The sequence below is a fragment of the Rhopilema esculentum genome, chromosome 3 (assembly GCF_057945365.1).
Source record: "Rhopilema esculentum isolate cy_ngs chromosome 3, ASM5794536v1, whole genome shotgun sequence".
Taxonomy (NCBI): Eukaryota; Metazoa; Cnidaria; class Scyphozoa; order Rhizostomeae; family Rhizostomatidae; genus Rhopilema; species Rhopilema esculentum.
This window is the reverse complement of record NC_142817.1, coordinates 6119654-6144896: the sequence shown is the minus strand read 5'-3', so window position 1 is coordinate 6144896 and position 25243 is coordinate 6119654. Positions and strand designations below refer to the sequence as shown.

Here is a 25243-nt window from a genome sequence, read left to right as displayed (position 1 = left end):
CTTGCTAAAACGATCCAAGTGCTGCTTTGTCCAATGTTGTCTTGGATTTTTGTTCAGTTTCTGGGAAAAATTTTTCCAAAAAGGAAATTTATACACTAGAGTTGCGCTTCGTTTTAACTCCAGAACAGTCGCATATTAAAGATGTGATTGTTCAAAAATAGCTCAAAATCTGGTTCCGAAATTTTCCAGAAAATTCTCGTTTATCGCTTTTATTTTCCATTACGTTAGTTAATGTTTGGTTGAAAAGGAAGTTCCATCATTTGCTTGTTTTTTGCACTCCTCTTAATTAAGAAATCATTGCACTCCTCTTAATTAAGAAATCATTGAAACAATGCAAATTTAGAAACCAGGAATTACAATGGTCTTTAAAGGCAACCATTTAATGCAGTGGATTTTCAGGGTTTGTGCAGCCATGGGAGACTTCAAACATGGTTTCATCTAAAGGTAGGCCAGAATGCCTGAAACTGGTTCTGGGTTTAGAAAATTCAAGGGACAACAGACACTCGTCGTTGTTTTGCTTTTAGGAACAAAAACATCCTTTTTCTGGAAAACGTAAAGTTTTTTAAGATGGTTTGTGCCATTTTCCAAGGGGCAAATCACTCCAAGAAAATCTCGTAAACATTTGTGAAAAATCCTATTGCTTTATCTGAAAATCCCTGGAAATTCTTTTGTTTTAGGGAAAATCTCGTACGCTATTTTCAAGAGTGAATTGCTCCTCGCTATTTTCGCAGAAGATTGGTATCCCGGTTGATCAGGTTTTGGGGGGCAACCTGAGGCACGTTTTGCGACACCCTAAGCCCTTTAATGCTTTCTATTGGTTTCTTTGCTTTTGTTGGTTTCTTTCGAAAATTCGAAATTATTTCGTTAAATTTCTATTTTCATAAAAACATAATTTTAATTGTTGTTTGTTTGTTTTGCAGCACGTGTTTGTGGGTTCACCTGTTTCTGTTTGGCATTTTTTTAATCAGGTGTTTCTGTTTGGCGTTTTTTTATCACTTGTCACCGTTTGACAATAAAAACAAATACAATAAAAGAAATCACATTTTTCCTTCATCTGTTTTTTAGATTCTTCTAAATGCTTAAAATGCATATATTGCAAGAATAAAGTAATTACCTTTTGGTGCAAAAATTGCAGAAACCCATGAACAGATATATTTATATCTTTGTTTATTAACAGTTATGTTGAATTGCAATCAGGTATTTTTGGCTGATGCACAATGAATTTCTTAAATTTTGCAAATAATTCGCTGCCAGTTACTTAAAAACTGGTTAAAATACTTTCGATAGTTGCAAGAGACATTTTCTTGTCCCACAGACAATAAAATAGCAGGTACAACGAAGGTAACAAAGAAACCTCTTTGCTTCTAGAATCCATTGGTGTTTCAGAAACCATTTTTCAAAATCTAAATCACTCCGCCCAGTTTTTACCGTTTGCCAAAACAGTTTCATTTTAAACGACTGTTGGTTGCTGTTGACGTCAAACCTAAAATATTTACGTCACGATAAATATCAAAATATCGAGCAAAATCCAGTTGGATTATGCAAGCGAAAGGACTGAAGATTTAAAACTGAGTTTTGCTTTGTTTATGATTTCTTTCCATCCACATAATTAATTAAAACTATTCAATTTCAGGGCGGATAAATACACAATGTCGTGTAAAAGCAGCTGGTAAGGTATGTATAAAATGTTTACAAAATTTAAAATCGATCTCTCTGAAAAGCAGAAGAAGCTTGTAAAACCTGTTTACAAGTTAAGTCGCTGTTTTTTTCAATTTCGTTACTTTGGCATCCATTGTTCCCTCGGCTTCCCCCAATATTTTGTTGCCAATTCTTCGCAAGGGCTGTATCAAAATAATTCGGTTTAGGCAGTTGCGAAATAAAGTTAACAAATATTCCTGAACTTTTAGTTCTTGTTAATCGTTGTTTGATTTTAATGGCATTTGCCTAAAAAAATAACAAAATATACAATTTTAAAAAAAGCGCCAAAAAAGATTATTGTAAAACTAAAATAAAATCGTTTTGCATCACGTGTTTCACGCTTTGCTCCAGTCTCCCTTGCAGTTCCTTTCTGTAAGCGTGTTTAAATCACGTGACAAGCGCATAAGCCAATCAAATCGATTGCTCGCATTGCGACAGCACGCTTCGCTTTTAAAAGACATTTTTGGACAGTTTCGCTTCAGTTCAATTTTTTTTGTTCAGTTCGGTATTTGAGTCAACGTTTAGCGCAAAATGGACATGACAACCTTGAAAAACGCTGTAAATAACATTGCAGTCAACCCAAGCAATGATCCACATTCTGTCCACAAGGCTAATCCTGGAGAAACCGATATTCCTAATCGTGTTTTTGTGAAAGGATTTCCACGTGAAGCAAGTGAAGACGATTTGAAGATTTTTTTTGAGGAGTATGGGATGGTGCATGAAAGCAAAATTGTCAAAGACAAAAGTGGTATGTAGTATAAAAATATTTTAGATTTATATGCAACTTATATCGTACAATGTTGTACATAGTCTAGGATATTAAGACATTGCAGGAAATTTTAGCAGTCAATTGTTGCTGTCCCTGAAATAATTTCGGACTAAGAATATTGATGCAAGGAAATATAAGTAGAGATACAAATAAATGTTTTAAGAAGTGTATTTAAATTGCTTGCAAATTTTTGAAATAATGTTCTAATAATCATTTTTTTCCTGATAGGAACTTCAAAGGGCTATGCATTCATCACATTTGACAGCCAAACTGTTGCAGAGAAGGTATATAATTTTGAAGCAATTTTGATACACTTAGAATAGGATTCTGTTTTTCGGATAAAAGAAACCTTTTTCTATATTCTTCAGAATCTGTGCACCATGAAATAGGGATTTAGCTTCTCTCTTCTTGGTGGCTTGCGAAACTTTGTACACGCTGAAAAAAGTATAGTGTTTTGTGAAGGGGTCATTAATCTGGAAAAAACACACTTCTAAGTTTTCTAAAATCTTTATATCCACAAGAGCAGATAAATACTTGTTTTGATTTTGAAGTTAGTTGACCAAAAAAACATGGTGGTCCAAAAATCATGTTTCATCTTTCCTAGATAACTTTTCAAAGCTATCAGCTGCCAGCTATTTCTCTTTCCTAATGAAAAATCATAATGGAAGACGCTTTACTAAAGTTGTGCTTAAGTTCAGAGCTTGGTCACTCCTCTAAAACTTTGCTTTTTTAGGTTTGCTAGATTAGAAATGGCTTTTTTCGTAGTTCTATTCAATAAATTGTTCTCCAAACTAATTTTCCCAAAATTCAATTTGTCCTATAGGCCTAATCAATCAGGGCGATGTGACCCTATTTCTTCTTGATTTATAGATTGCCATGTGGTTTCGTAACAACCGTAACAATGCAATTTTCATTACCAACCCTAGATTTATTTAACAAGCATTGTAACTTGCTAATTCTCTACTCTGGACATGAATTATCTTATTGTTGACTTGCAGGTGAAACTTCTCGGCAACGTTGAATACGAAGGCAAAGAGATTGTAGTCGGGCCGGCAAGAGTCCGCCAGAAGCGTTCCTCCCTCTTCAAAGGCCGCCCTGAGCAACTATGGCAGTCAGTTGTGCCTGGCGTGCAGCAGCCGGTTTATTACTCCGTTTCTCAAGATGGTTCTTGGTACTTCCAGCCTCCGACACCTCAGATCGTGTCTGTCGTCCCAACCAACCAAATGTCGTCCTACACGCAAGCAAATTATTTGCCATCAAACCAATACCAACTGCAAGCCTATCCTCAAGGCCAGGTTCAGTACACAACGAGCCCCGTCACTGCTCCAGTTGTTTCTACAAACTACCCAGTTGGTAAGTGTCTCCTTTTCATCTCCGCCATTTCAATTTTTTCCAAGAAAATGCAGGAGACAGCGGAAATCGGGAGCATTTTAGCTGTACTTTTGATTAACAAGTTTTCCTGATAACCAGACAATCGTAACAACCGTAAATTTCATAAATTTTGATCTAACGAGTTTCAATTTTTCCATCTTCTGTTGAAATGCGTTAAGACAACTACATAAACCTCAGATACAAAACTATTGAAAATAACCTTGATATATAAAGCTACAATACACATTGTGGAGCTTTTTTCCTTTTTCCACGTGTAAGTACCTAAAACTAACAAAGTATATTAAATTATTGCAGAATAAGGTGTCATTTTGTGTTCAAGAAGGAAAACGAAATTAATGGTAGAGGCGATATTGTCTTGTAATAACGTCGACGACTATAAAGCGCTCATTCAGTAGCTCTAAAAACAAGTTTATTCGTGAAAGAATATTTCGAAGAATTAAAGAGAGATGGTAAATTTTGTTTTAGGCAACGTTGGTGATATATTCAAAGTTGCCAGAAAAACGTCGGGAACTGTTCTGCCTTTGACGCCCCCTGAAAGCCCAGAATACACGATCTCAAATGGAAGCAACTGCTCGCCAGTTCAGTGTGTTCCTGTTTATGAGGGAAGCTTAATTGGAGAAGAACCATATGTGAACCACGCTGGACAGGCAGAGGTGCGTTCAAATGCCTCATATTACATGCAAGTATTTCTCCCTTGATACTCCTACGTGTAGCAGTACATTTTATGTATGAAATATTGCAAAAGTACTATGGTGCGAATTACCTACCACTTTGTGTGATTCAGTATCAAATTCTCACATGAAACTTATTACGGTATCGTGTAAAACATGATATTTTGCCATGTAATACAATCCTGTATTATATACTTTGATATCATGCGAAGTAACATAATAACAATTCAGCATATTATAAACGGGTTTCTTTTCAATATTGATGCAATTAGGAAGTCGCTAAATCGGACTTCAGAGAGAGCAATGTGTTGTATTTTGTTAATGATAAAGTTGGATAATCCTTCGTTTTAAATTGTGTCACTTTTTCAGCACCTTATTTTGTGACCGAGAATATCTGAAGTTGCATAAGAACCTTAAAGTCTATTGAAACCAAATACACTTACTTTATCACGATCCATTGACTTGCTTTAACGAAATTTTAGAACATTGTGATGTTAGAACCAGCTGATCGCAAATTGAAGAGAGTAATAATGAAACGTGATGGCACTGGAAGAATAATCCAGGCGAATCCATGCACTGTTTGCAATGGGCCTACAATTCCAAATGTAAGTGTAAACACAATTACAAACACTACGATGACCCATGAGGCCTAAGCATGCTGCTGTGTATTTGTAAGCAGAGGTATGTATCAGAAATATCAATAAACAGATTTAAAATGTTTATCTAAATTCTTCATTTGCTCTCGACAAACCAAATATAAATTGCGTTTTAAACTGGTATACCTAATAATATTTATTAACTATATAAGTCTCGATTGGCGCCCTGATCTAAAACGTTTCAATTAAGTATACAAGGTCGATTTTAAAATAACTTGCGAAAAAACAAATTGATGATGAAAAATTATAAATAGCTTTGATATAAATTTTCTGATCCGAACTTAATGAAATTGAAAGTTGAAATAAGCGAATCCTGATTTGGTAACAATCCATGAACATCAATTAAACTGTGTATTCCAAATGCAAAACATCGCTATCAAACAGAAAAAATATTTGTTTTATATTCTGTCAATAGAAATCGGTAAGAGAGAAAACTCAATTTTACTCATCAATCAATGCTACTTAATTTTCCCTAAAACCTTGAGCTAATATGAGGCGCCAATTTACAGAGAAATTTTCTGTCTCGAAACAGGGAAAAGATTTTGTTTAGAAAATAATATCCTGTATCGTAATTACTGTTGTTCTTAGATATAATATACTAAAATCGTAGGGACCCAGCTTACGGTTTTACGACCAGCTATCATAAACTAGGGTTTGTTAACACAAATGATTTGTCTTTAAGACATACCGGGAGTTTAGTTGTAATTTTACCAAAGAAACTACTCATCGTTATCTTATGCACAAATTCTAAACGTGATGAAAGCAAATATATGAATCTAAAGAAGCTTTAGTTTCTGAATTCATTTTTTCTTGGCGATAAATCGTTTATTAAATTTCTCTAATAATGTGTGCTGCTCTGAACATTTTGGTAGCTGGTCATACCGTAAGTTTCTGGAGTGCCTTCATTCTGTTCTGTTTGAATTCTTTGTATACTTTGCAATGCAGCACACTTTTGTAGCACGTGCGCTTTGTTTCTGTTCATATCTGACAAATATTCGTTTTTACCCGACGTTAGAGATCAAAGTTTTAAGTAAGGGGGAGAATCAGAAGGAGAGGCACAAGCCCTTCTTAGGCCACGGCCTTGTTCGGTTCTAAAATGCTTAAATTCATGTAAATATTCCTGGCAATAGAATTATTTTATCCCTCATTTTGCAGAAAAATTCTAAAATGGTATTCTTAACTTAAAGATCGAATCATACATTCTTCCTTCTTTTCTTTTCGGTCTTTGAAAATATTCAAGGATATTTTAATACCCAGAGCAAGTTTAGCTAGTTGCTACAAAAGTGTGCTTCGCAGATGATATTTTAAGAATTGTCCACTAACGAGGGTAATGATTAATCTTTTTCTATTAATTTCAAATTATCAACTTTCAAAGTGATATCAGAAATATCAATACCGTGTCTCGAAAGTATTTACTACTGTAAACATCAATGAATATCTATCTTTTTTATTAATCTATCAATATAAACATTATTTATTTAATCAAATTTCTCTAGCAAGCGTACCCAACTATTGTCAATATTGCTGCTTCAAACTCACCACATTTTACTTCCACAAAAAACTCAATTTTCCCGTAGAAGGGTGAATGCAATCAAAGCTATAGAATTAAAGCCTCAGCTAATTCCTCAGCCAAATCATTTAGATTAACAGAAAGAATCGCCCTCCAATCTTTGTAGCATTGCAACGGGTAAGCTTGCATAGAGAACTTTATCGTCACCAAAGCGTTCAAGCTTAAAATATTCTTCGTATGAAGTCCTTTGTATATACACGTGGATCTTTCCTTGATCCTTCCCCCTATGAACTATAATGGCAGGCGAATGTCTCAAGTCGTTTTCTTTGAGCATCAAATGTGCGTAGGAAAACTTATTTTCTGTTGCTATGAAACATCAAATTGCTTCTTATTTGCCTGTCATTGTTGTCCTTGCTCGGCCTTGGCTTGATAAACAAGAAGCATTGAAAATACGTCTTCCGTCGAGGAATGTGATTCAGGCATCTGAATGTCATTTCAATAACCTGCAACTGAAAATACAGACATTTCCCCGTTGTAAGTCCTGCATATTATATATTCCCTTACTTATCTCAAGCGAAATAAATTGGTCCTTGTCAGCTTTCCAAAAGGGTTCCCTTGCTTCTTGTTCGTCCTAAATTTTGAGCAGAAAGCCTGGTTGCTTGCTCGATTTCTTTAAGTGCGTTTAAACGTTCATAGTTATTTAAGTTGAGTTTTATTAATAAAATTATTCTATTTTCATTCATGATCGTTCATTTTCTTTTCATTTACATATATTTTCGCGTGGATTATGTAAGCGATTGTTCCTTTCAATCCCGTTTAATTGTTATCAATGTTGTCACTGTCGTTAAGCATTAAAACGAATTTGGGATGATATCTAGTCTAACATCGCCTGTATTTACTGTAAGCCTTAAACGAATTTAAGTTGTCATGACATGAAAATGTGTTGCAGAACAGAGGAAAAAGCAATTCCATTTTCCGGTCCAAAGAAAATTGAGATAAGATTTCTATGTTCTCAGTTGACAGGCCATCTTCATACCTCATGTATAAATACCCTATTGATGCACCAAAACGAGCATCCTCCTAAATTTCAAATTTCTTTAGATAAGTCGATTTGTGTTTTAGTCAACTCAAGCTACATACATGCATATGAATATTAAGATTACAAAGGGGCATGTTAGAAAGATATTCATCCCAGCCAAAAATTCCAAAAAATTGCGTCTGTTAGTAATTCTTGTACCGTTTTAGTTTTGAAATCAAGTTTTTTTTGGTTGTCTTTTAGCACTGTCTATTAGCCTGTGAACAAGCAAGAATTAACTTCCTGTTAACTGTTAGACTGTTAACTGTTAAATAAAATTAACTGTTAGAACCGTTGGCTTTCTTAATACAATTTCATCAAACATCGGGAAAATTTACTTGACAAATTTTAAGGCCATTACCTTTTGGCTAATAGACAAGTGCACTTTAGATAACCAAACAGATTTTTGGTTTTTTGTTATACAATTCATCGTTGTCTGTTTTTAATCAAATTGTTACACATTTTATGCATCGTTACTATTTGTTACACATTTTTATACAACGTTACACAATGTTACACACATTTTGTCTTTAAGTTTTTAGTTTAATCTTAAAAGAATTTCTGTTGCGAAGCGTTACATCGGTTCGACATTTTATTATTAGATAACCCTAGTTAAGTAGTTTTAATTTTTAAAAGTTTTTAGTTTTCTTCAGCGTTTAGAGATGTTACTAAAGTTTTGAAAAGAAGTTTAGAAAAGCATCAGGACGTCTAGATATATAATAATTTTGTTTCATCCATCTTCTATGTAAAATGGAATTATAATCAAGTACTTAATCATATCAAAAAGGCGTGTTTTCTTTATTTGAAGATCTCTGTTTCAAAGATTTCAACAGGCTGTCATAATCAGATTCCGTGCTTTAAACCTTCAAGTTAGTTAACAAAACTTTTGTTAATAAAATATTTAGAAGTACGGAGATAACCGGCCTCTCTTTCTGCGGGCAATGACAATTTCTTCAACAAGTTTAGCTATGGCCTCTGGTAGTTTTCTGTGGTTAGAAACCTCGAGTGCCTTTCGCCGAAGATCTAATCTGGATTTCTAGTGTAAGAAGCAAAATCTCAAACTTGATTTTTAAAAAGGTTATCATGAGTGTTTCAGCAAAAGCATTCCCAAACAGCTACTAAAAGCACACTCAAACAAGATTAAGATTGAGGAAAATTTTGCAGAGTAAGATCTTTTTTAAATGATAATTAACACTTAAAATGATGGACGAGCATCTTCACCCCTATTTTTCCCAAAGACTTGTAGAAGCAGACTTCAGGTAACGAACTCTCCAATGCAAGGAACTTAAACTCTAGTCTCGCAGGTATTCGATATATACAGGTTTCATTGTAACTAACTTTGGCAGGTACAGGAATTTTTGCTAATTGCTTGCCGTGGTCTCTGACCCGAATCTTATCTTGAATACTGTCAAGCGATGCGTGTAATCCAAGGGGATGCAAGGAATTGCCTTCTTGAATCAGTGTATGGTTCCGTTAGCATACAATTTTTTTTATATTATCGAAGTTTCGTATTTCATTGACTTGGAATTTTTGCTGCGAATTTGGAAGAGATTTCTGACAATCAAGAGTTTAAACCCAGGATATGCGCTGTTTTGGGAAATCCAACTTGTTGATCGGCAAGTTTTGCAAGTAAAGGTTGCCATCTTCCTTTACCATATTGGAAAAATACAGGAATTTACTAGAGCTTGCTATATATAAGGACATCGCATTCTACGTTTCGCAACAAAGAAAACATGGGCGTCGTGGACTGTATTAATAGGTACATACCTTGCTTACTTAGCAGAAAGACTGCCTTCATATCGATGACATTTTTGCTTTCAGCATTCTTCTTGACAGAAATAGTGGTAGGGTATATCACAAATTCAATGGCGCTGATTGCTGATTCATTCCACATGTTATCAGACGTTGCGTCTCTTATAGTAGGCTACTTAGCGCTTAGGTATTCAAATATCGAAGCACCAAAGGATAGGTATACATTTGGATATGTAAGAGCGGAGGTAATTGGAGCGCTCGTCAATGCCGTATTTCTTGTAGCGTTATGTTTCTCTATTTTCATCGAAGCAATGAAACGACTTGTTATGGTTGAAGGTATAGAGGACCCACTTCTTGTTTTCTCTGTTGGTGCAATTGGACTGATAGTAAATGCTTTTGGAGTCTTCCTTTTCCATCAGCAAGGTATCCAACATGGACACAGCCATGGAGGGCATGGCCATAGTCACGGGGGACATGGACACAGTCATGGGGGCCATGGACATAGCCATGGGAATGGGAAAGATGTCAAAGAGAGTGAAGATACAGCTAATAGCAATAAAAATGTGGATGATCCAGAAAAGTCGCTTGGCTCGACAGAGTGTTCTGGTGTTGGATATGAAAGCTATTCCCATTCTGTCACAGGTAAGAAGACAATTGTATTACGCGGTCACTTTTGCTTGTAATTACTGGTCAATACATGCTTTAAATTATGTGAGCAACAGCAATTCATTGTTGCATTTAAGGTCAATTTAAGGTCCTTATCTTTCCTCAAGCAAGAAATCAAACTTTTAAACATTTCAAAGATGTTTAGACAGAGCTATAAATGCTTTGATGTTTAGAAAGATCAAGCCTCTATGTCTGCTAATATACGTTGGATTTCCTTTTCATAAAAGAGATAAGCAAGCAATTGTCTAAAGCCAAAATTCGCTTGAGCTTAAAGAAACATTGGCTCATAGCATAACAATTGTGGTTATTTGGATGTAGTGTAAAATGCACAAAACTCACGATTGTGAAACAAGGGCCACCAATGCACGAAAGTATTAATGGCGGTTTATGAGGCAGTTAATTTGTTATCTCTTTATTCCAGATAAGACCGCAATGATTGACAAAAACCCTGTAAAACCCTTAAATGTTGGGGAAATTTTTACTTTATCTGTCGTTTTTCATTTATAGTTAGCATCAATGATCCATCCTTGGCAAAATTAGAATCACCTCTTCAAACTGAAAAGCTTTAGAGACTTCATCCACCCAAAGTCCCTAGTGAAAAATGAACACGTGTTGTGAGTCGCAGAGAATGGGAGGAGTTGAGGAGAAGGAGGGCGTATTTTTTGAGTACTGAAGTAAAATTAACATGTAATCAGCTTTTATTTTATAAATCATAAAATCAAGTCAAAAGTCTGGAGAATTTTCTGTCAGAACTTTAACAAGACGAAGGCAAGGTTCACAACACTCTTCAAGTTTCTTTATCGATGTAGACACACAAACGCTCTTAAGAAAATTTGTTTCTTTCCAGATACTGATGACGAGATACGAACTCCGAGACCGGTCATGAAATCAGCTAGTCAACTGAACATTAACGGAGTCTACCTGCATATTTTGGGAGATGCTCTTGGCTCTGTAATTGTGATGATAAGTGCATTGATTATTCTATTAGCACATGGCACGTGGACACTGTATGTTGATCCTGCAATGAGTATAGTCATGGTTCTCATCATATTAAAAACGTCGATTCCACTTTTGAAAGAAACGTCATTGATTCTTATGCAGACTGTTCCAACGCATCTTAACGCGGAAGATATCAAAACAAGGTTATTGCAGACGATCCCTGGAATTCAGGGAGTCCACGAGTTTCATGTATGGCAGCTTTCTGGTGACAAGATAATAGGTATGAATCCTTACTAAGTTTTTAAAAGACAACATAATATCAGCTCTAGGTACCATGCGAATTCAGATCAGTGACCTTCAACCAGGCATATAGCTTCAAAAACATAAACGAAAATGAAAATACGAGCATAAAAGCACATTTAACATGTGATAGTTCAATTTGAATTTCTGTTAACTTTGATCAAGATGTATTGAAAGAAATTTTAGTTTTCAGTAAATCCTTTTAATTGAAGAGGATTGTGTGTCTCCTTTCTGTTTAATGCTATTTGATATTACAAAAATCATCCTGCTTTCCTTCTTTTCTCTTTCTTTTTTTAATTGAGACACTTTTTTGAGCACATTTTACGGAGTTTTTGTTGTAAGAAGCACCCTTGAAAGGTATTAGAAAAGAAATATGATGGTAATTTCCCAACGACCAACATTCTCTGAATCAATGCTGTTTCTTGATAACCATATTGTTCTTGATTATTACGATATCATATTAGCAGCATGTAAACAAAAAAATCAGGTTGATTTCAGGATTTATCAATAGATTCAATTTAATGTATCAAATAAAATTTAATATATTAAATTTTTTCCTTGGGACAAAGCCGTTCAGCTCTGGAATTCTTTCTGAAAAAACAATGAAATGAAGGCGGTGTTTGGGTGTTGTGTTTAAATTTCTTTCGTTTAATACGGTCGTTGATCGCCATGTTTTCTTGGCTCAAAAGACGATACATTATTAATTGTTTGTTTCTTACAGCATCGATACACGTCAAATTCCGCGACATAGAAGACTACATGTCAAGGTCGAATGAGATAAAGAAGTTTTTCCACAAGGAAGGCATTCACTCAACTACAATCCAACTTGAGTTTGACAACCCCAGCGAGCCGACTGGCTCCAAATGCATGATCGTTTGCACGGGTGACAATTGTGCAGACATGACGTGTTGCAAAGTAAACGAAACAACGACAACCATAGACACGTATTCATTGGAGGAGAAGGCACAACAGCAACAGCAACAACAGCAACAACACCAACAGCAACAACAGCCCTAAATAAGCGGCGAATGCTGAAGTGGAGAACCATAATGAGGCCTGACTCCAGGGTTACTGGGCTAGGGCCATGTAGAGGTCTGACACCCCCAATTTTTCATGAGTTTCTCTGTAAATTTTTAGTTGGTGTAAAAATTCCCTGGTTTATCGGTAAAATCGATGTCGGTAGGTTAAAAAGCACCTATATTTCTCTTTTTCTATTTCTTCGTTGATAAATTTTACTACTCGTGGTCCTCCAGCCCCCCCCCCCCCTAGTCTAGAAGGTCAAGCTACGCCACTGCTAGGGCGCTCGGGGGCCCAGCTTCCTCTCAAAAAGTCAAAAGTTTTACGATTATAAATCTCGTTCATGAAACTTGAGATATCTTTGGAAAGCTCTTAGTGTTTTCTATATCATTAAAGTAAATCCTAGCAAAAAGAACCTATGTGTCTAACACCTACAGACTGTTTTTCTTTGGTTAACCACGTTGTACGTATAGGCGTATTTTAGCTTGACGAGGAATTAAGGAATAAGTCTGTCTGAAAGGACGCAGCCCCTGACCCATTTTTGAGACAAGGCATCACTACTGTCTAGTATAAATGATGACGTTTACTCATTATCACCATACACCTATCAACCTTCAATAGAGTACTGAAGTGATAACGTCATATAAAAAATATATTTTTAGAATTTCTGAATTTTGATCCCAGAACCTGAATCAGAGCATCATGAAAAACCTCTAAATATGCAAAAACAGTTGAAGGCATTAAGAACTGGCTGAGATATGGCCACATTAGCACAGGCTCTTGCCCCATCAAACCTCTGTAATTTGGTCTTGGTTCATAACTGTATGAACCAGACCAGAATAACAGTAATCCGTTAGCAAACTTGAAATCTTTCATTAGCCATATCTCGCCCAATTTTGAACATACCTAACTAACTTTGCATGTTGAGAGGCATTTTATACTGTTATTTCAGATTATGTGGCCAAATTTAAGAAATTCTAAAAAATTGGTATTTGATGACGTCATCAGTTCGGTACTCTACTGCAGGTTGATAGATGTACGGTCAATGAACATCATCAGTTCTACTTGATGAAGAGTTATGCTCAAAACGTCGTAAAAATAATTCATTTCTTGTACAAAGTCGCTAATTCATTGTACCTATTTTTGTTCATACTTCAGAAGTGCTTGGGCAAGTTGCAAATTGAAAACAATTACCAAAAAACTACATCTAGCGTAATCAAGTTTGGGTTATCTACAGGGCGTCAGGGGTCCATTAAAAGTATTTTCAATATGATTTTAAAATAATTGTGCCTGCCATTGATGAAATGTGAATGCACCCTTTTTATAAGAATATTGTTTGTAAGTATATTCAGGCTCAAAATCATCAAATTTTTAAGAATATTCTAAGAGTATTGCTTAGCCTCAGTTCGCATATTTGGCCTCGTTGTTCAGCAGTTGCTTGTTTTGCAATTTTCATAAAAGGGAATCGCAAAACTGACATCTCGTTTTTCAAAAAGCGTGGTTTTTCGTCAAGAATGGGAGATGTTCCCCTGAAACTATGTCAGATTTCAAAAAATAGGAATTCTTTAAGAATATACTTAAGCTCAACAATATCGGAACTTGAGATAATAAATTGTTCTTTTATAACTAAGAGTGTAGTTGAATTTGGTTGTATCGAAAAATCTCCCTACCTATGTACATATTAATCTTGAAGGAAAAATAAAAATTGCATTCAAAGACCGATATCCGAATCAAAATCCTATCTTTTTATAATTTCTCCATTTATTCCAACTTTTGAAGATTGGAAAATCCTTTACTTTCCTATTAAGCTTGACTTTATCTAAAAGTTGTCTGTATACCGGAGTCGAGAGCTTCAGATCCTCATAAACTATTTGACTGTGAAACTACGTAATTCTTGTATAAAGTTTATTAATAATGTCTTTTTAACTTTTATACGTTATTGATGATTGATAATAGCTTTTTGAGATGAAATTATCGAGCAATAACATTTTTATTTGCAGATCGTTTTCTCTTCACATGTCAATTTATTAACGGACGAACAGGGTCTTATGGCGCTCGAGTTCGTCAAGAGATTGTAAAAGGATATTTGCACGCAAAATAAATACGGCAACCGATTTGCGTTTCTTTGCCTTCATTTTGCTGGCGTGAGTGAAAAGTCAAATGAAAAATCGAGGGAAAGATCGAAAAGTTTGGCCACCCATACTCGACTTAGCTCGATTTTGAGATCAAATGTCGAGAGAAAGATCGAGCGAAAAATTGAATCGTTTGGCCAAGGCTCAAATCTGATGAAAAAACTTTGGGGGCGGGTTATGTACATTATCTAGATCGTCACATTTAAATGGCATGAGACATGTGACATTTAAATGAGGTGTTTCCTCCGGAAGAAAACGTTTCCAACAGGGAAACAAGGACGTGGTCCAAAGGGCATGGTAACTGACACCCCTTTTGTCCCCCCACTTATCCCAGACTGGAGCCGCCACTGTTTAGGGCTATAGTGGAAAAATTTGTATCATTTGAGTATCACCCTTTTTGTCGGTAGATTTTCACGAATACATAAATATGAAAAAACTACAATATTTCCTTTGGAGACAGTTGGGTTTTTTTTCTTTGCGATATAAGAGGGGCAGCCATAACAAAACCATATATACTGTATTACGTATCAATCACTATATCCTCAAGGGCACATTTTAGCTTGGCATTTTTTACTTGATTAATAATCCAGTATCAAAAATCTGCTTATCCATTATCTAAATTCTAATAGTGTTTATTATTAGTGGGATAGATATTTAAACATTTTTTTTACCTCCTACCAATGCATTTTTAATCAACTTTAGAAAACTTTAAAATTTCTGCGTAAAGATTAAGCAGCAGATACCGCGATACTAGGGTTTTAGCCCCTAATAATTTCCAAAATGAGCTTGAAACTATACAAAAAATCGCTCTGCATTTGGTTTTTAGCATGTTTAGCCCCCCAGAACCTTTTAGCTCCTTCAATCAGCTGTCCGTGTAAAGCAGATCATATTTTGATAAAAGTAGAGATAGAGGGGGGAGTACCCCTTAAACCTCTTTGCATTCCATCTCCTTAATAGGCTTATGAGAAGTTCATTTGTAACAAGATTTGACAAATCTTTCTCAGTTCAAGGGTTATTTGTCGACGCAACGCAGTCAAGAAAGGAATTTGAGAAGGTCTTCCTGCCCTTGAAACAGTTTACTTTGCTAATAGGCAGTTTGAACTAGTTTGAGGTGAAATCTGTTTTTTCATCTTTCTTCCAGTTAGAGCTAAAGTAAACATAAAACAGGTGCATATCACCTGAGGAAGGTGTGCTTTTCTCATGTGATAACAATTGTTAGTATATTTTTGCGCTTCACTGCACACAGAACCATTGAGTCTTTGTTTCTTGCACACCGTCCGAATCTTATTGCACACGGCTTTCAAATACTGCTATCAGTTGCGTGCAATTGAATTGAATAGGGATTAATTTATTATGTCATACTCCTAAAGCAGAACTTATGTGATGGACATCTTTTTTCGTCTATTTCATTGCCAGCATTTCGTACAAAAATGATGTTTCAACTAGGGGAGTTTGGTCTACAATACTGGGGGCTGGGTTTGGTCTACAACACTTGGGGTTGAGGGATTTTTCTCGCCCCAAACCCTTGATTTCGTATACCAAAATTAACATTTTTCGCTAAAGTATGAAATGACCAAAAGTGAACGTTGTGTGCATTATGCATCCAATTCTGTGCGCAATGATCTCTCTGAACTGGGCAAAAAACGCAGGGCTGAAATGGGCGTGACCAAAATTTTTGGAGGCCATGACCCTTAGAACGCCGGGAAACGCATCTTTTAGAACATAGACTACTTGCTTATTTCCATCTATTATTCATAAACAGTCTGATTCAGAGAAGATATCAATTGCTACAAAATGGAGATATATCTAGTTTGAAGATAATTACGAAAGATAAAACAGAAAGGGTTCCCAGTCAAGAAGAGCTGCCAGTAATTAGGATCCGTTAGAGTTAACTTTCCAAATTTTTTTGCAAAAAAGGAGTCCATGCTAATGATTTTAAACTAGAGAGACGTGAAGAAAGTGTACTTTTGCCCCCCTCCCCCCTCCAGCCGCGTTGTAGCAAATTTGTTTGCTTACGCTGTTTTACTTTCAAGGTATTTGTTGCAATCCACAATTAAATATATAAACAATTTGAGCTGATTTTAATAGTTAATTTAGCGAATTGCCCTTATAAATGTTATACCCTCTAGTCTTCTTTAATCCATGGTTTTCGATATATATTTTATTGAAACCCCCAAATGAATGCTGTTTGCTCCCTTCTCTAAAAAAGCTGGTGAAAAATAACTGGAAATGTTTTATCTCGTAGCAATGAAAGAACCAGGGGTTGAAAGGCTATCGCAGGGGCTATCCCCTACTTGATATCCTTCAGAACGATGACAATTACTATGCATAGGGAATGAAAGCGCATGCGTTTTTGAATGGAAATAGGAAAAATAAAGATCTGATCCTGTGAGAAAAGAGGTCTATTATTGTAGCCACGAAAAGGCGAAGGTGGATATAACTTGATGTTTTGGTTAAAAGGGCTCGGCTTTACTTCAACTGCACCGTCGGGTGCTATCTTGCTGTCTAAACTCTGATCTTTAAGTACATGGAGAGGCGCTGATTTACTGAAACAAGTCAGGAATTTCACTCACATATCGCAATTGAGCGGAAATCAAAAGTTCTACTTGCTGCAAAAGAGAAAGATTTTTAATCTGGAAGGACAATTCTGATATCAACTTATCGTGTTTAATTGTCCAAGAGCAAACATGAAATCCTGCAACCTCAGCCGACGGACTAGCTTTGTCTCTATGATGCTTTTGACATCAAGTTTCTTTTTAGTGGAAATCGTCGTTGGGTATCTAACGAACTCTATGGCTTTAGTTGCTGATTCATTTCATATGTTGTCTGATGTTGCTTCGCTTATTGTTGGTTTTCTTGCACTGAGATACTCAAGTCTCGGTAAAAGGACACATAAATACACGTTTGGCTATGTAAGGTCAGAAGTTCTTGGAGCATTGGTGAATGCTGTATTTTTGGTTGCCTTGTGTTTCTCTATTTTCGTTGAGTCCATGAAACGGTTGGTAATACCAGAAGAAGTGGAAAACGCCGATTTAGTCTTGATCGTAGGATCTATTGGCCTTGTTGTAAATATTGTAGGATTATTTCTCTTTCATCAACACGGGCATGGCCATTCACACGGTGGTGGTGGACATGGGCACAGTCACCAAGGTGACAAGAAGCCTGCTTTGGAAGAAGTGAAAGTTGTTTCCAGGGAGCTAGCTTTAAGCACAGTAAAGAATCCAGAAAAGGACAATCTTTTGCAGCAAAGTAGCACTTCAGAAATTGTTAAAACAAAGGTTGATGTCACTTGCCCATTGGTTCTTGATGATGATGAACCTGGAGAGTATAAAACTGAAGTTGGTGAGAGAGGTAAGGGGGAAATAAGAATCATAGGGACAGGTGTTTGGGTCCCCCCCCAATCAGGCAAATTTTATTGAAGTTCAGGCCTACACTCATTTTTTTTAAAAACAAAGGTCGATGTTGAGTACTCAAGTTTCTTGATGTTCTGGAAATTTCAATACTCATTGTTTCTTAAAATGAATGATGTTATGAAATGTTTGTGACCTTCATTATAACGTCAAGAGATTCGCTTCCGTTCCAATGCTGTATTTAGATGTGGGAAGTATATTTTTATCCCTTGTGTCTTAAGTTCTAAGCCAACAGGGCAATTCTGTTCTTGGATTTTACAAAATGACGTTGTTCTCAGTTTTATCATGATTTAATAGTTTCTTAATTTTTTTGCTTCGAATACTGAAGTTTCCTAAATTTTTCTGACTGTCCAGTACTCGTTTCTTATAGCCACTTTCTTATAAAAAATGAGTGTATATATTTAAATTTATCTCAATGTAGTAAACAATATTGGGGCAAGACCCATACTATGCCCTCCTCAAGATTTAATCTCTTCTATGCCTGTGAAAAATTGCCTGTATTTGTCATATATCTCAAGCCACCTATTACTAGGCTTTATTTTCATTTGCTGCAGAACTTTCAAGTTGAATAGAGTTTAATCTTTGAAAATCTGATGAATATAGCTTATCAAACTATTATTATCTCCATGATGATTAAAGTCAATGGAATTGCTGGTACCTGTTTCTTCTTTATCATTATTTGGTATACAGATATCAGTTGTGCCAAGTAAGAGTATATTCATTGAGGAAACCATTGTTTGAGGTTAATAAGAACAAACATGATTCATTGGAAACATATAATTTCCATAATCTTGGGGGTGCAATACCCCCTTAGCTATTGCCCTGGATTATATCTCTTGTTGCTGTCAATATCTTTCCACTACTTAGTATTTTCCATTACTTTCTACAGAACACTTTTGTGACATCAGCCACTAGACTCTGGTGGGGAAAAATGCACTTTTACTGTCAGAAAATGCACTTTTCTGAAAAGGAACACCAGTTTACTTATAGGGGTTGCCCATGACTAACTTTTAGCTATGTAAAGGCAGCTTCAAAATCATAGGATTGTATAACAAAAAATTTGTTGCCAAAATATATTCCCTCCCCAAGCATTTTCTCATTGAATTTAGACCAAATATATTTGGTATATTTCAAATATATGAAATTGATCCTGACTTGTCCCCCTAGGTCCTACTCCCATGGCACTGCTATTGGAAGTATTCATGTTCCCTACTTGGTTAATTCTTAAATTAAGCTTTTTCTAATTGCTATTTTGTTTCTTTTCTTAGGAGAAGAGACCTTAGTTCTTCAAAGGTCAAATGAGAACCAGAAGAAAGCGAAGGAGCCTAAACAGGCTGACCAGCTCAACATGCGTGGAGTTTATCTTCATGTGCTTGGTGATGCCCTTGGTTCTGTGATTGTTATCATCAATGCATTGATTATAAAGTATGCATCAGGCTCTTGGACCCAGTATATTGATCCAGTCATGAGTATGCTAATGGTGATCATTATACTAAAGACATCAATCCCTTTGCTGAAAGAATCATCAATGATTCTTATGCAAACAGTTCCAACACATTTGAAAATCAAGGAAATTCAAGAGAAGCTAGTTGGTCAAATCGATGGTGTGTTGAGCATTCATGAATTCCATATATGGCAGCTGTCTGGAAATAAGATAATTGGTAAGTTATTATTTTGCTGTTTTTCACAACAGATCCCCATAGTTGTTGTAGGTTTAAACCTACCATCACCTACAAAGCTATTTAAATTTTAACAGAGAGCAGAATGCATGTCAATGAATCAAAAGTTTCCTAAATTTTCCTTACCTTAGAACCAAAGTCAACCCTTAACTGTGACACATCTCCTTTGAAAAAAGAAAGAGAATTCATTGATTTCAAAATGAGAGGTGAAAATAAATACAAAATCTGTATCTAAAGCTTTAGTTTTCAAAAACTTCATATTTGACTGAGTTTGAAAAGAAGTTATTTTCCTTTCAAATACCACCTCTGCTAAGTACCCGTCCCAAAAAACAGCTAATATAATTTATTGAGTTGAATAAGCTGTGGCCCTTTATCAGAAATTTGTCACTTCTTTATAGATGACCTCTTCAAGACCCTCTGTCTCTTTCTATATGATCTCATTTGTCTTCAGGGCATTGTAGTATTACAGCATTGCTTCTAAAGGCGATTAAAGCATTATCACCAACCACAATTAACCTTGTTTAAGGAATTAATAGTTGTTTATCAGGTGTCATAAGAACCTGAGTTAAGCAATCTGTGTGCAGTATTCATCATAATGTGCAAGGGAAGGCTAAAGAGGCAGGACTGCTCAATGAATTCAGGCCTTCCCGGCAGGGGTGTCACTCCATACTTTTTGTTGGGGGAGGTGAGTGACTGCATTGAAAAAATTTTGCCCTGCCAAAAGTTGAAAAGGCCATATAAGAAAATAAAAACTATACAGGGTTTGAAGCTTTATTATAATTAAGATTATGGTAAACATTTTCAGAATGAAAACATCCAAATTCCAATTTCTTCACATTCTACTAGGCAAACTTTCAAGGCACACAATGATACCACATTTGAAACTAACAAACATTTTTAAAATAGAAGAGATCCCATGTAAACAAAGGTTCTCATAAGTTCTTTATCAAAGTTTTAATTTGAGGTCTGAGAATCTCTTGACCTGTTAAGCCGATGTGGTTGCATGTCTCTTTTGCAATAACTAGTTACAATCCCATGGTAGGCCCATGTATCCCATATATGCTGGACCCGGATTACACTGTGGTCATCAGTAAAATCCCCTTTTCTCCGGACTCACAATTCCTCTACACACAGGTATGAAAAAGCTATTTTATACCCAAGTCTGGTCCGTCTTTTATAAGCAAATACAACTACGGAAGGGTAGAATAATTGTTTACCAATTTTGATAGAGACACTCTTTGGTAGCTTAGAATCTGAGCTTTCTGCTGATATAAGTCAGATATAAATTTCGATATGCACACTATCATCCGACTGAATTCGTAGTTGGTTAGTTACTTCAGATGTAAAATCACTACACTTAACATTCTTCAAAATTAGGACATCGAGGCTTAGCCCCGATGCTATAAAAATCGATGCCACGATGCAATAAAAAGTACTTATGTCAGCCATAAATAAAGGATTAGGTTCAAGGGATACACTTGCAACCAGCCATGGCAACTCCGCCCCGCCCCCCCCCCCCCCCCGTGGTGAAGTGAGCCCTGTGTAAATCGGAGGACTGTAGTGGTCAATTCGAAGTGTCGGTTGAAGGTTTTCAGACTGGGTCTGTGAGACAAACTTCCCATTTACACGAGTACGGATACAGCAGATTTTTCAAAATGAATGGATTCAGTTCAAGACAAAGATTGGTGAAACTCCCCTTGCTCATTCGAAATCCATTCTTCTGGCTCGATTGATAAAATTATCCCTCCGAGTTTTTTGTCAAGACCTTTGCCGAAACTTACGCAAACTTTTCTTTCTAGATGATTTTTTTAAGAATTCTCCTGATGTGCTGGATCCTTGAAGTGCTCTAATCAACAACTGAAAATAATATGCCACTGAGTGATGTGAGCTCTGTTAGGAATAGCGAAGCTTGGCGCTAAAATTTTAGCTTAGTTGTGTCAAAATCACCGCCTCGCTATGAATCCGTAACAAAACTTATCCGAATAGCCCGTCTACACGATGCCGGATAACTTTGAGATCGTCTAGCTAGAAGGATCAAAAGTTATACGGCTTACCGAATCAATTTTGATACGGATAGCCCAGTACTCGTGTAAACGGAAAGCCTATCCGTATAACTTTCTTTCCGGATCAAAAGTTATCCGGCATCGTGTAAACGCAGCCTTGAAAACTCATTGCTAACAATGGGCCTTTGCGAGCGTGGCGACGATCCAAACAATGGCAGTAAACTTGTACGGATTAACCAAAATTGATTTCAGACATTCTAAAAATGCATTATGGGATGCTTGCGTAGCGCAATGGCTCATTGTTAGCAATGAGTCTTTAAAATAACGAGCCTTGATATTGTGCTTAACAAAGCTCCGGATACTTGATACTCATGCATTTTCAAAAATATATCAGCGATAATTAGTTACCAGCTTTTCAACCAAAACTGAATTGGAAGCATGCTTTTTGGCACTTTGTGGCTCGGAAATTGTTCGTTTTGATTTCAGAGTGAAATTATTCTTTAGGATGAATCCATTTCAGGTTCAGTTTAAAGAAGATTGGCTTATGGGCAAAACTCGTTCGTTAAAAAAATGATCATGCGAATCGAGTTGATGAATGAATAAATGAGTTGATTAAAGAATGAATGAATGAGTTGATTAAAGAATGAATGAATGAGTTGATTAAAGAATGAATGAATGTTCAGCTTAACTTGAAGGGATATGGTCAGGAATATGTGGCTTTAAATTGTGGAGTAAAATTACGTGAAAGAATATAAGTTGATACTTTTTGACAGTGGGTCGTCCTGATGTTGATTTTCTATTGAGTTTTGCCCTATAAATGGTATGGACCGTTTAACCTCTCTTGAAGGAAGGGCACAGATAAGTAATTGGAGATTAATTTTAAATCACAGTTAAATTTTCCAATTTAAAAATGATTCCACTATTGAGTTTTGCCCTTTAACTGGTATGAACCGTTTAACCTCTATTGAAGGAAAGACACAGATAAATAATTGGAGATTAATTTTAAACCACAGTCAAATTGTCCAATTTACAACATTGTGACAACCATAAATCTTAGTTAATCTGTTTTTATCTGGCAGCTTCTGCTCACGTGCGCTGTCAAAATATCCACGACTACATGGCAATTGCAAACGACCTGAAGGAATTCTTCCACAATGAAGGAATACATTCAACAACAATACAGCCAGAGTTTGAAGAAGACCCAGAATCGCCAGATGGCTGCATCTTAGAATGCGGAGCAGACAAGAATTGTGCACAGCAGACCTGTTGCGGACCTGTCCCGGGCCCAACTGATGATAAGTCTAAGGGAAAGACTGAGGCGAACGGGAAGTCTGAGGAGGAGACCGACTGTAATGCCTGATTTCCCAGCATGCATTTGGCTTTAAAGTACAGGAGAGGTTTCACAGTAGAGGCACAGAATAGGGAATAATTCCTATTCTGTGGTAAAGGATTCGTTCAGTGGCAGTACCGTATAAAGTTGCTGATCGTTTGTACCATTATGAATGATCATGAATAACTCTGACGCGCTACTTTGCGTTTTCAGCTAACCGCCAAAGTAATTTGGTATTTGTTTAGTCATTTTCAATTATAGGATTTTCTAAATTGATCGATCGAGTCGTGAATTTTTCCCACGATTAATGCTGTTTTAATAATAATTGAAGCCACAATATAGATATTCGTTGCAATTTTAAAAATGCATCAATGATAGCACTTTTATTTCGTTTCACATCATTTGTATGCTAAAGATAAGTTATCGTGATGTTTGTAAGATGTGGTAATCGATATAAAAAGTTATTAGTTGCCGAAAATGGTTGCCAAAAAAGGTCCGAAAACATTTGTTAGTTTTGAAAATTATTCTTAAGCAAAGTATAAGATATTAGTGGTATAGTGATATGAAAAGATTATTTCATGATTGTTCACATTTTTCATCACCTTATCTGAAAGCTCATTATAAGAAAGCACTCCGATCAATATTGGGTGGGACAATTCATTTACTTTCCCTATGAAATCATGGCAATTTGGTTTTGGCTGCAAGCTCTATGAACCAAAACAAAACAATAGTTATCCTTAAGACTTAAGTATACTTCTGACCATTCGCGAACAAATCTAACTGATTTTGTAAAAGACCTTATGGCTCATGACGTCATCAATTTTTCCCTCTTGGCGGATGTTTGGGAAAATATTCCAAAAGATGTTAAACGGATATTTGTTAAACAAAATAAATGTTGGAATGAGTTCGTAAGGTGATTATCTTTTCATAAAGTTCAAGGAAATATTCATTGAGTATAATGGGTGGGTGTTATTTTAAGTGATGTTGTTCAGGTGTATTCTGAACCTTGTTTTAGGAAAAGTTGAAAGAAATTTGAAAAGGTATTTATTTCTACGTGTTCTGCAACTTAACTAAATGCTTTTCATTTTATTTGATATTAAGAATGCAGTAGTTATGAAGTATGAGGTACTTAGATATATATATGCGTTTTGTCACATGGTCTGGATTACATGCAACTGAATTTAAAGCCTTCCCAAGTAGAGGATAAAATATTGCCATGTTAGATTCAATTTTTTGTCAGGACGTGTTTGTTATTGTGACACCTTTTGTTTTTTTTAATGCCAGTTTTAAAAAATCGTAACTCGTAGGATCCTGACGAGAACCCTTAATCTACTAATTCTAGCTATCAATCTTTGGTTATGAATGTTAATTTTACTCTAGTAAGATAGCCTTAGCTTTTTGTCAAGTTAGGTAATGCGAGTTTTTGAATTCTAATTTCAAGTCTCATTTTTAAAATTGATAGTATATTAACGTTAAGTCGTTTTATGGAACATATATAATTGAAATTTTACAACCTTTTTTATAGTTTTGGACCTTGAAATCTACAAAACGCGCTTGCTCTCCTGATTTTATACCCGATCTCACACATCGGAAGAGAGATTAATCTTAAGGCCCGGCCAAACGTATAAAACATCCGTGGAACATTGTCAAACATTTTGTACCAACATTGTTGGACATTGCTTTATGACCTGGCCAAACAAATCAAACAACTTTTAAAACATCTGTGATGGTCAAGCGCTGCTCCTTATAGTTACTGCGTTGTATTTGCCGAATTTTGATCTACTGGGCTTGCGAAAGTAAAACAAATGTTTTAAGGGGTGGCCCAATTAACGCAACATTGTTGATCAAACATGAAAACAAAAGAGATGTTCTACGAAATGTTTGATGGAAATCAAATTTTGTAAAACATCATAAAACATCATAAAACATCGTAAAACATCGTAAAGCATCTTAAAACATCGTAAAACATCGTAAAACATCGTAAAGCATCGTAAAGCATGGTGACGAAACGAATAAAACATGTTTTACGCAACAACTATGCCGATGTTTTATTCGTTTTGCCAGGGCTTTAGGATTATTTTTAGCTCTCCAACTTGATTTCTTTTTCCTAATTTGTATCTAGGTTTCTTTTTGCAAGCTATACGTTAGCAAGCACCTGGTGTTGTGTAGAGAGTTCGAAATACGCGTTAATTAGCGTACACAGGTCGAAAAGCCTGCGAAACCGTCAGCGAAACTAATTCCATC

General features: G+C 35.9%; 3 protein-coding genes across 3 annotated transcripts; all 3 read left to right on the top strand.

The window, feature by feature from the left end:
• Window positions 1–124: 124 nt before the first annotated feature.
• LOC135692912 (uncharacterized) lies at window positions 125–8415 on the top strand. Its single transcript, XM_065211253.2, has 5 exons — window positions 125–2446; window positions 2696–2751; window positions 3466–3820; window positions 4325–4512; window positions 5013–8415. The coding sequence occupies exons 1-5, from the start codon at window positions 2230–2232 to the stop codon at window positions 5181–5183; spliced, it is 987 nt and encodes a 328-aa protein (XP_065067325.2). The 5' UTR covers window positions 125–2229; the 3' UTR covers window positions 5184–8415.
• A 248-nt stretch (window positions 8416–8663) lies between these two features.
• Window positions 8664–16810, top strand: LOC135692910 (uncharacterized). Its single transcript, XM_065211251.2, has 3 exons — window positions 8664–10165; window positions 11037–11408; window positions 12150–16810. Exons 1-3 carry the CDS (start codon window positions 9505–9507, stop codon window positions 12443–12445), a joined length of 1329 nt encoding a protein of 442 aa, XP_065067323.2. The 5' UTR covers window positions 8664–9504; the 3' UTR covers window positions 12446–16810.
• A 152-nt stretch (window positions 16811–16962) lies between these two features.
• Window positions 16963–24512, top strand: LOC135692909 (proton-coupled zinc antiporter SLC30A1). The gene is made up of 3 exons (XM_065211250.2): window positions 16963–17928; window positions 19256–19648; window positions 22749–24512. Exons 1-3 carry the CDS (start codon window positions 17265–17267, stop codon window positions 23027–23029), a joined length of 1338 nt encoding a protein of 445 aa, XP_065067322.2. The 5' UTR covers window positions 16963–17264; the 3' UTR covers window positions 23030–24512.
• The last annotated feature ends 731 nt before the right edge of the window (window positions 24513–25243 follow it).